General features: G+C 44.3%; 3 protein-coding genes across 9 annotated transcripts in view; 1 reads left to right on the top strand and 2 right to left on the bottom strand.

Annotated features, from left to right (window-relative positions):
* Positions 1 to 2,475, bottom strand: part of LOC134178422 (carbonic anhydrase 1-like) — a 7,380-nt gene extending 4,905 nt beyond the window's left edge. The window contains exon 1 of one of the 2 annotated variants that reach the window (XM_062645301.1): positions 2,276 to 2,475. In XM_062645301.1, coding sequence (XP_062501285.1) covers positions 2,276 to 2,330 — 55 coding nt within the window. In that variant the 5' untranslated portion in view covers positions 2,331 to 2,475. Of the gene's footprint in view, positions 23 to 2,275 lie in introns of those variants that run through there. The other variant, XM_062645300.1, reaches the window with a different exon arrangement.
* A 2,201-nt stretch (positions 2,476 to 4,676) lies between these two features.
* Positions 4,677 to 6,299, bottom strand: LOC134178175 (transcription initiation factor TFIID subunit 8-like). 2 transcript variants are annotated; one of them, XM_062644991.1, is made up of 7 exons: positions 6,130 to 6,299; positions 5,970 to 6,068; positions 5,843 to 5,905; positions 5,590 to 5,714; positions 5,438 to 5,523; positions 5,320 to 5,384; positions 4,677 to 5,250 (listed from the first exon to the last, which is right to left on the bottom strand). In XM_062644991.1, the coding sequence occupies exons 1-7, from the start codon at positions 6,254 to 6,256 to the stop codon at positions 4,994 to 4,996; spliced, it is 822 nt and encodes a 273-aa protein (XP_062500975.1). In that variant the 5' UTR covers positions 6,257 to 6,299; the 3' UTR covers positions 4,677 to 4,993. The 2 variants fall into 2 exon arrangements, with proteins under 2 accessions (XP_062500975.1, XP_062500973.1); XM_062644989.1 differs by having other exon boundaries at positions 4,679 to 5,253; positions 6,130 to 6,297.
* Positions 6,300 to 6,360: 61 nt separating this feature from the next.
* Positions 6,361 to 10,000, top strand: part of LOC134178173 (uncharacterized) — a 4,716-nt gene continuing 1,076 nt past the window's right edge. Inside the window, exons 1-10 of one of the 5 annotated variants that reach the window (XR_009969592.1) lie at positions 6,361 to 6,509; positions 6,589 to 6,650; positions 6,767 to 6,870; positions 6,934 to 7,996; positions 8,068 to 8,128; positions 8,189 to 8,211; positions 8,279 to 8,380; positions 8,435 to 8,446; positions 8,520 to 8,618; positions 9,410 to 9,760. Coding sequence is in view for 2 of the 5 variants with exons in the window: in XM_062644987.1 (XP_062500971.1) it covers positions 6,389 to 6,509; positions 6,589 to 6,650; positions 6,767 to 6,870; positions 6,934 to 7,996; positions 8,068 to 8,128; positions 8,189 to 8,211; positions 8,279 to 8,380; positions 8,435 to 8,446; positions 8,520 to 8,564 (1,593 nt within the window). In the remaining 3 variants the exon portion in view is untranslated. Of the gene's footprint in view, positions 6,510 to 6,588; positions 6,651 to 6,766; positions 6,871 to 6,933; positions 7,997 to 8,067; positions 8,129 to 8,188; positions 8,212 to 8,278; positions 8,381 to 8,434; positions 8,447 to 8,519; positions 9,764 to 10,000 lie in introns of those variants that run through there. The other 4 variants (XR_009969590.1, XR_009969591.1, XM_062644988.1 and 1 more) reach the window with 4 other exon arrangements.

Below are 10,000 nucleotides of genomic sequence, written 5' to 3'. Positions count from 1 at the left end.
CTCATTACGAAGACACCGGATCTGTCCGGGTGTGACAACGTAAATACGGGTCTGTGGTAGACCCATCTAATTAAATTAATTAATAGATGACATGCTAATCTACCTGTAGATGCAGATGTTGGCAGATGCGTGTACTGTACGTTTCAATCGGCCGTGGCCATGACTAGTTTTCCAGTAGGACAACAGGCAATCCACTCCGAAAAATCGACTGACCAATGGCTGTGTGTCACTGTGTTTGGATTGACTTCAGTCAGTGTTCGCCTGACGCTAGAGCAATGATCAAGGGCCGACGGAAGCAGTATACGCGAGCGGTGAAACGCGCGTTAGTTTGTCCAGAGATCTGATCCCACCTAGTCACGTGCTCTCGAGTGATATGTTTATCAACGGCGTAGGGGGCGTACTTGCTGAGATACGGGAATTTTCCCAGGGGCTCTCCGTTCTTTGAACGGACTTTAGCTAAACCCTGACTAAAAGTTACCAAGTGACCCAACCCAAACTACTTAGTAAAACTAGCTGGTGTGCGTTTGACCTAGTCCTGCTAGAGTGCAGTTTCTATCTGATCTAGAGGGCTAGCTAAATTAGAACGTCCTGTTGAGCACGAGAAACGAGTGTACTACATAGTCCTAGACTTGTCTTTTCCGTCTAGTCTTGTACTAAAAATTTAGGTAAATACCACCTTGGAACTCTACAAAAAATGAAAAGGCAGATCGTACGCATTATGATACTCTAGACAATAACATACTGGATGGCGGAAACGTTAGCTTAATTAACTAACCGCATGCAGGTGCGACAAGCACGATTGCTTAATTAATAACGCTTACGACCCTTCTGCCATCCTAATCATTACCTACTGTCTGTTCTCCATAACTGTAAACTTTGAAAATCATCAATATCTCCGCTGTTTTTTGGACTTTCGCGATGATCTCGGTATCGCTAGAAACCGCTAGGTCTGGCATATTTCTGTTTATCAAATTATCTAAGCCCTTCCTACTAATAGGTGTGTTCACACTATGGTTTGCAAACCATGGTGTGTTATGTTTTGGTTTGCGTGATACGAGGAAATAAATTGGCATACAGTACAAACCTGTGTTCAGACTGGACTGGGTTTGATGACCTGGTTTGTTAACCTAGCACGCTATTGTGATCCATTGTTTGAGCAGGAATCTCTAGACATGGCGTCTGAAAACAGAGTTAGAATACTCCGCATGACAAACGACACAACACTTCGGTACTCTGTGCTAGCACTGCGATAGCGACGAAAACGACGTTATCTGTCATCTTTCACGCGCGAGATTCTTGCTGTTGACGCCCTGTTTCTAGCAGCATCCACCACAGTAAGACGATGATTTCCACTACTACTCTTGGTAGGTTTGCCCTAGGCAGACTGCTACTCTGGTTACTACGCGCTAAACAGCTAGGAATGTTTTGATAGCTCCAAACCAGACTCAAGTAACCGCAAACCAACCTTTGCAAGTACGGTTTGCAAACCCAGCGCAAACCAGCAGTCCCTGGGACAGGTGCAACGTTTAACACTAACTCAATTATGATAACAAGCTCAAACCAAACTTGCAAACCATAGTGTGAACACACCTATAATAGTGTGAACACACCTATTTGTCTAGACAGCAACTAAGTGTCTTTCCCGAAATACTGCGCCATTGCAAACGAATACCTCCACTCCAGTAACCTGGCACATCCCGAATGCATAGGTCCGTACTTTTTTTAGTGTACAGTCGCCTTCTTGAACTGACTAGGTATACAGAGTAATCGACGACCGATTAGAATGCCTACCGAAAATAGAAAAGGGAAGGGCTGGCTACGTGAGTTAGTGGCGCCTGTAGAGATGTTGCTTTGTTTGTTAGCGATTGATATCGGGTGCGCCACTGACAACTCTAATGACCTATTAGAGTAGCACTTGATTGCTCCCTATTTGTAGCTGTAGTTACGCACGAGAGTGCGAGAACCAATACTCTGTAACAAACTCAACTCGCAGATAAATTAATTACGTTTCTTCTAGTTCTGGTGTACGCCTGGCCATACTGCGCTGGTCTCGCTAGCGCTTTAGGTTTTAAATACATTCTAATGTAGTGCCATCACCAGCTCGGAGCATGGAGACATCCAGTGAGCTCGAGGTCTACATTTATGCAACTACAATATGCTCTAGAGCGTATAAAAGGCGTAGAGCTGTACATGTATATCTAGTTTGTATAGCCGACTTTTACAGTAGCATGCACTAAAACTTGTCAACTGCAGCGTGCACCGGCTGGACACTCACCAATTTGGTCTGGTCCATCGCTGTAGTCCCAAGTGGTACTGTGACCGTGACTCATTGTCTCATACTGTCCTTGCTTCCTTTCTCTCGATCAGTTGTTACTGAGCCTAGTCAGGTGAGTACACAGCGAGATAAAGTGCGTACACATCCGTGGAAAAGTCCCGGATCTCAGGATCTTGCTCGTTTGAAATCTACAAATTGTTCTAGGTAGTACAAACGTTCGTAAATTGCCGCAAACTCTATTTCGTGAGAAATAAATGTTCGCGAACTTTTCTGCTGTGCCTTATCACCTCGTTAGGTAGTGAACACGAAGCTCAATCACCAGTCACTGTATAGGTGTCTGCCGATTTGCTAGTCTCGCGTGACTCTCTCTCGCTGCGTCATACTGCGGGGCGAGAAACGATTTCTCGCCCGGAAGTATAGATACATACATACATACATATATATCTAAATATATCTATATATATATATATATAATATATATATATATATATCATTTAATATTCTAGCATTAGACTGCCAAAGGCGTACAGATAATTGTTCTAACAAATTACTAAACGCGCGACTAAATGAAAGTCTAGTTTTTGTCATCGTTTTAGAGGCAATTATCCTTAGTATAGCTAAACTAGCAGGTGTCCAAAAACCAAACGTTTCAACTATCAAAGGGTATAGAAACATCCGCCTGCAGCTTCCACGTCCGCCTGGTGATAGCATCTTTTTCTTCCTCTCCAGCAAATGCAGCAGCTTCAGCCAAAGTTGAAGATGGTGTAATGTGGTATAATGTAGGAAGGCTGGATGATATTCTAAATGGAAACATCCATATAAGCAGGCTTGCCGTTTGTGAAATTGGGATGATAGACATCCCCAAGACGATTAATGATCCCCAGGACGATTGAAAGAAGTGCTACTGCAACGCTCCTCAAGGCGTGAACCAGCATCATCAACAAGTAACGTGTGACAGATGATGTCTGGAAGAGCATTAGGACGTCTGGATCGTAGAGAACCGTGACCACCCCCAAGAAGATATTATTCTTAGTGTAGCTAAACTAGCAGGTGTCCAAAACCAAACACACACACACAATGGACAAATGTTAAGCCCTCCACGTCTTCCGACGTCGACCTTGAGGTCAGTTGCGGAGATAGCTCCCCTGCCTCTACAGACAGGGCCTCCATGCGCTACGTGGAGTCTTGGAGCCAGCGCTACAATCCACCTGGAGCTTGGCCAGAGTCATCTAGGGCACTGACAATGGCGCAGCCTGGGACTGGACACCAAGGCCCACACGTACCCGTCTGCTGCATGATGTTGCTGCCAAGCCAGCGGTCTTGTCCATCCCAGTCAATGACCAGGTACTCATTTATACTCCTGAGTCGAGAGAAGCAAGTGTGGGTGAGTTTCTTGCTCAAGGAAACTGCGACAGTGTCGCCTTCACCAGGATCGAACCTTCAACCCTCATCACGGAATACAAGATCCCGGATGTCATCACCAACGCTCTACCATCTGCTCCACTGCGCCCCACCCACCCACCCACCCACCCACCCACACACACACACACACACACACCACACACACACACACACACACACACACACACACACACAACGCTGTGGGAAAGAGTCTGGCTTTCTAGATGGCTCTGCGTGGTCTGTTTGATTTCTTGGCTCTAATTTGCAAAAGCCAATTCGTCGATTGGACGCTAAAATTTTTTTAGTTCTGGCAATCCTGCTGCTGCTCGCTACGGTAGATGACTTTGTACAGTCTAGACCGTTTATAAAGAACGCTGTGTACATAGGGGCGTGTTCGATTGGGTTCGTAAAGCCTCTTCCAGTCTTTCCAGTGGTAGAGGCGTTCGATTGGTTCGCCCTCTTCGGAAAATCTCTTACAACCCCTACCATCGTCCAATGAGCCAAGTGACCTTCACTCTCGTGCGTGTAAAGTAATCACCGTTTAGAACCAAGGATGGATGGAATATTTGGACTACAAGCAAGTTTGTAAGTGATTTAACTAAGTTAGTAAATTCTTTGCAATTTACAAAATTACGAATATCCGGGAAAGCCGATTAATTTGTCATTGGTCACGAGGCTACGTGAGGCGGTGGTTTCATTGAGCCTTCTGGAGGACATAAATTAGTTTAATTAATAGAAGTGGGATAAGCAGACAACTCTCAGTCTGAAAAACTCTGCGACACACCAAAAGTGAATAAATGTTCACTTTTGGTCTAAATGTACAGTGTAGCGAACAACGGTTAGACTGTTTCTAGACAGTTTTTATGTATGTCTTCATTCTAGTCTCAATCACAGTCTTATGTAAGTGTTGAAAACCAACTATGCAACTAGATTATCTTGATCGACATAGTGCCACTCTCTATCTTATTTCTTTTTTTGATAGTATGTCATATCTCCTCTCATATATACTATAAACCCCATCAACCAGAGGTGGACATAACTGAATAAAGGAAAACGAAAGCTTAGAATGAGACCCGTATCAGCTCTGTGTACATCAAATGCCCCTTCAGCTGCCCAGTTTCAGTTAGAGCTGGAACACTATGAAAATGTTGTCTCAGCATGTGAGTCAGTTGCATCATTACAATTACAAATTAGGTCTACACAATAGCAATGATATTATACTTATGCTATCTATTTACTTAATTTATTAATACACGAAAAAATTTGTTATCATCTTGGTTTGAAGTTCTGCATCTTACTATAGAATATGTGAACACCTCACTGGGTCCTTGATCTTTTTGGCAGCTGCAAGTATGGATTAGTGACATAATCTCGCTGTCCACTACTGTCATCATCATCCAAACTGATGTTCCATTCGGCAGCCATGTGCTCATTTCCTCTATCAGCATCTTGAGTATCCATTTGTTCTCTACCGTCTGTGTCATCACCACACTCGTCCAGCACTGGCATTGGCCCTTTCTCTCGCTCACTCATAAGCACACTCTTGTATGGCTGCAAACTCACTTCAGGCAACACTACTTCAAATCAGCCGATAACAATGCATGAGAACGACAAGTCACTCACACAGACAAAGTCCATCTTACTAGTAAAAGACGACAGACTGCCAGTCGACGTGAGAGGCACTGATTGTTTAGTTCTCGTTGCAAATCTGCCAGATCAACTCATCACACTCCACACTGTATATCATGTCAATAACCTAACCTCGACAGTCCCTGCTCGATATGTCTTTTGTACATGGCAGACTTCTCTCGAAGAACTTTGTAGTCGCTCTGTGGCTTTTTGTAAGCCTATTGAATTAAACATGATGACTTGGTTTTACCCATGATACCATGACACACTACTCAACGCCTTACGGGTGTCTTTACAAACGTGTGTGGATCAGGAAATGGTAAAAAATGTTGAGGCACATGATCAGGTAGAGACTTTTTCTTGCCAACTTGCAGTCCAGCAGGTGAGGGAGGAACATGAACCGAACCCTCTGTAGTGTACAACATTGGATATGAATAACACCCCAGTAGTATGTTACATACAATCAAGCACAAAAATTGAAAATTAAAATTTTAAAAATTAATTAATTTAACACTAAATATAATTAATTTCAATTACGTTTATTGACTTGCATTCTTCTGGCTCTCTGCGAATGAGCTTTCAGTTTGCTCAGATCGGTACCTGTCACGTGACATCACATAGACATACTCGAGGTGTGACGTGACGCACGTAACTCATTACCCACCCATTTCTATCAGCGCCATCCTCACATCAGTGAAATTTCCTCGCGCTCTCGACGACACCTCAGTAAACTGATGCGCACTGCGACCGGCCTCCGTCACGACTAGATCGATTAAGACAGTGAGAGTCGGTCAGAAACGCAGGAGAGGCGAGCAAAAACCTACAGCTCTGCATCATCTCCACTAAAGACTCCAACGCCGGTTTTTCAGCATCCGTGTAACCGACCTCAGTGCACAGCGCTGCTACAGCCACGTACAGCGCACGACGCTTCGAGTCGTACACCTCGTTCATCTCTAGTCTCGCGTAGCCAGACCCCACCGCAGCGTTAAATCGTAGGCGTGGTCAAGTGTGACGTTTTGGTCATGTGACTTACGCAACAAGATGCGTGACGTAGGTATTATTTACTTTATATCAATTTTTCAAATGGCGTCTGAGCTGTCTCTGCAAGCTGTGCGCGAGTTGCTGCTCGATAAGGGTGGTATCGTTCGGAATAAGGATCTGGTACGATATTTCAAGGAATTCCTCAACAACCCGGCAACGAAAGGTGAACAATCGTGACGTTTGTTGTGCAATTTTCGAGTTTGTTGTGTCGGTTGAGAAGTTGAGCGGTTTGCTGTTGACAGCACAAGCTCGGGAGAAGTTCAAGGAGTTTGTCAACACGCTCTGTAGCATCAGTAGTAACGAAGTGAGCCATTGGGGCACATCTGATATCTTGAGTTTTGCGTCATTGTGTGGTGTGGGTGGGTGTGTTCTGGTTGTCGGATGTGATGACTGTGTGTGTGTGTGTGTGTGTGCTAACAGCAAAACGACAAGCTGCTGGTGTTGAAAGCTCAGTATCTGGTGACTGATCATCTTCCCTATAGTGCCACCTCCTCCCAACTGAAATCTGTAGCAACACCTAAATTGTATATCCGGTTTTGTGGTTTCATGGTTTTGTATCCGGTTTTGGTTACTTTGTTTTTTCTTAGTGAATTGGGAAGTCCCGGGCAGGATGCTTGTGCTCAAGCTATTGCAAGTGCTAGAGCCATTCAGGAGGGATTTTCGCTGGCTGGTCCGTCTCCTATCAAACCCAAGAGAAGCGCTCCAAAGCCGCCTAGTCACCCGAGGGTTTTATTGGGAGAGTTTGGTGTTGTTACAGATGAAAGCGAGGTGACTAGACAAGGGATGTCAGGAGAGAATGGTAGCAAAGTAGATGGGACATTTGACGATGTGTCTCATAGCCCAATTGGCACAAGTTCGGAGGCTCTTCCTGACGTGTTGGTAACCGCTTCGTCTCCTCCTCCTGTCCCGTTGTCACATTCAGAAGGCGGGGACGAGTCACCTTCACTCTTAACACAAATCGACAGTATGTTAGACGATAAGTTTCCAGCATTACAGAGAGGTAGACCGTCTAAGCTGATCAAAGAAAGAGCAGAGGCGATGGCACGGAGCAGTGCAGCGAGTCCTATTGAGCAACACAATCTCTCTCAAGTTATGATGAGCGTTGCTGCCAAAGCAGCCGCACTAGCTGAGAAGCGCGACGACTCTGATGAGGAAGAAGAAGTGAAGAAGGCACCGTTACAACCACACGCTCCATCAACGAAAGATCGGATGGCTGCTACTGTTCTCAATTTGGCCGAGCCGATGGTCTCAATGACGTTGCCTTCTGCTGATGTAACAGACGGTGCCACACACTCGGTCGCACGTAAAACCGAAACTTCATCGAACTCGGAACGAATGAAAGCACTACTAGACAGCTTTCAACACAGCGCCACACTACAGGACACCGTTAAACAGGGAATGTCTCCGAATCGACCTCGATCTCGAACCGTCGATTCATGTTCGAGTCCTGGTACGTCTCAACGTTGGGCAGCAATGACCAACTCGCCACCAGTTTCCGGACAACTCAGTCCGTTCTTTGCTCGTAATGTCCCACAAGGCCCACGCGCCAGCCTACAAACGAGAATACGTAAGAAAGAAAAGGAAACAAAAGATGGAGCCGGAAATAAGCAGGAAGCTCCCAAAAAGCACGAACGGAAGGAACCAACTAAAGTGAGCCGCCCAGACGGTCGTCTTATTGTCATTCTACACACAGAGTTTTGAGTCTTGTTTTCGTTTCATAGCAGCCGGGTATGAATGGTGGATCGGATGGTGAGGACAGTGGGGATGAAGACGACGACCAAGGTACTCATTCTGTTCTCTACAGTCAATGTTTCTGGTATTTAAAGCATCTCATCTTTTCAGGTTTTGATTCATCTCACGTTGTGGTCGGTATCATCGTCGTCTAGATGGCTATGTAAATTGACTATCATGTGTGTATGTGTGTGTGTGTAGCTTGATCCCATTGAGCGCGAATGGCTGCCGTGTTCGGCATCAGGGGTGACGCGCCGTGTTGAACAGATGCTTCAAAGAGATGCATCTCTTGCTAACAAGAAGGTAATCGTGTTGGTAATTGATTCGTCGTCTTGACTAATTTGTACTCTCTTGTAGGATTTCATCAATGTAAGTTGATATCAAATGGACGGTTGGTTTGGCACGTTACTATTCTCATATCTGTGTTTGTTTTTGATTTCAGGGCGTAAGCAATTTACTGTATGTCGTCGTATTTCATTGTTTCTAATTTTAGTTTCTGTTTCTCTGTTTTGCACACCATCATACTCCGCATTGGCAGTATGTAAGTCAAACTCTAATTTTAGATACATTAATATCAATGTTATCAGCATTTTGTAAAAAATTCTGAGATGCTTCGAAATCTTTTTATTAACTAAATGCTTAGAGTTGGTATGAATCATTTGTTTCAAGGTTATAATATTAATCATTAGGGCAATCCGTATGTCTTTTATTGAACTAAGTCGAGCAGTCGTTGTAACGTACTATGAGATGAAAGTGCAGCTTTATCTCACTTTGGTTGGGCATTCTTTGGCCTGCTAGATTGGCACTACAGTCTACTGGTACCATTGATATTGCAGTGCACTGCAAGAGTGTGAGCCTTAAACTTCCAGACCAGAGTGCTCTCTGGTCTGGAAGTTTGAAGCTGCAGGAGTGTTGTCGAAAATGATTCGTTTCTGCTTGAAGCAAAGAATGTTTAGTCGTGACGTGTATACCACATAGTGCTATATAGCCATTTCAAAAGGAAATTGATTGAAAACGAAAAGATTTAGAAAACCAGCAGATGCCAGGGAAAAATTCTGTTGTAAAACATTCAGGTAGACGATGATCTGGTGTGTTTGTAAATGGTAGCTCATGACGGTCAAGCCTTCTGTACACTTGGCTCAACACGTTTTCTGTTTGTAGCTAAGCTCTAACACAGTCTGTCTTGGAACTGCATGCGTAGGTGTTTCCATGTTAGTTGACATTCTTGTCATCATTAATATTAATAATTTATGTGATGCATACTAACGTACGTGTAGTATACAAATATTGTGTATTCTGACTCGTATGATCAGCTAGTTTTTTTGTAGACAGGTCTGCATTGGGCTGCCAAGATCGGCAACGAAGAGATGCTGATACTTTTGTTGGAACACGGTGCCGACATCCACACCAAGACAGTAAGTGATAGAATAGACAGCCAATACCACTCGAGACCACACGAGTGTGTTACGTGAGAAAATGACTCTGGTTTTTAATTATTCATGTGAAACGGGCTACGTTTTTGTGATATTTGGTATGTTGTTGATGTATGCCATATACAATGATTCATGAATTTGAAACTATTTGATGAGACCGTTTAGTTTGCTTGATATGGACACAGTTAAGGCCTTTTCAAGAAATACAGTGTGTGTGTGTGTGTGTGTGTGTGTGTGTGTGTGTGTGTGTGTGTGTGTGTGTGTGTGTGTGTGTGTGTGTGTGTGTGTGTGTGTGTGTGTGTGTGTGTGTGTGTGTCAGCGTGTGCATGTGTGTGTGTGTGTGTGTGTGTGTGTGTGTGTGTGTGTGTGTGTCAGCGTGTGCATGTGTGTGTGTGTGTGTGTGTGTGTGTGTGTGTGTGTGTGTGTGTGTGTGTGTGTGTGTGTGTGTGTGTGTGTGTGTGTGTGTCAGCATGTGCATGTGTGTGTGTGT

The sequence above is a fragment of the Corticium candelabrum genome, chromosome 4 (assembly GCF_963422355.1).
Source record: "Corticium candelabrum chromosome 4, ooCorCand1.1, whole genome shotgun sequence".
Lineage (NCBI taxonomy): Eukaryota > Metazoa > Porifera > Homoscleromorpha > Homosclerophorida > Plakinidae > Corticium > Corticium candelabrum.
Note: the sequence above shows the minus strand (reverse complement) of the source record. Positions and strands in the feature narration are given on the sequence as shown.

Excerpts from the sequence above, each read along its gene's own strand:
- LOC134178175 (XM_062644989.1), bottom strand. The coding sequence starts at position 6,256 with ATGAACGAGGTGTACGACTCGAAGCGTCGTGCGCTGTACGTGGCTGTA. Across the intron at positions 6,069-6,129 it reads AGTGGAGATGATGCAGAGCT|TCGTGACGGAGGCCGGTCGC; the intron begins GTAGGTTTTTGC and ends TAATCGATCTAG. Across the intron at positions 5,524-5,589 it reads ACACGTTTGTAAAGACACCC|GCTTACAAAAAGCCACAGAG; the intron begins GTAAGGCGTTGA and ends TTAATTCAATAG.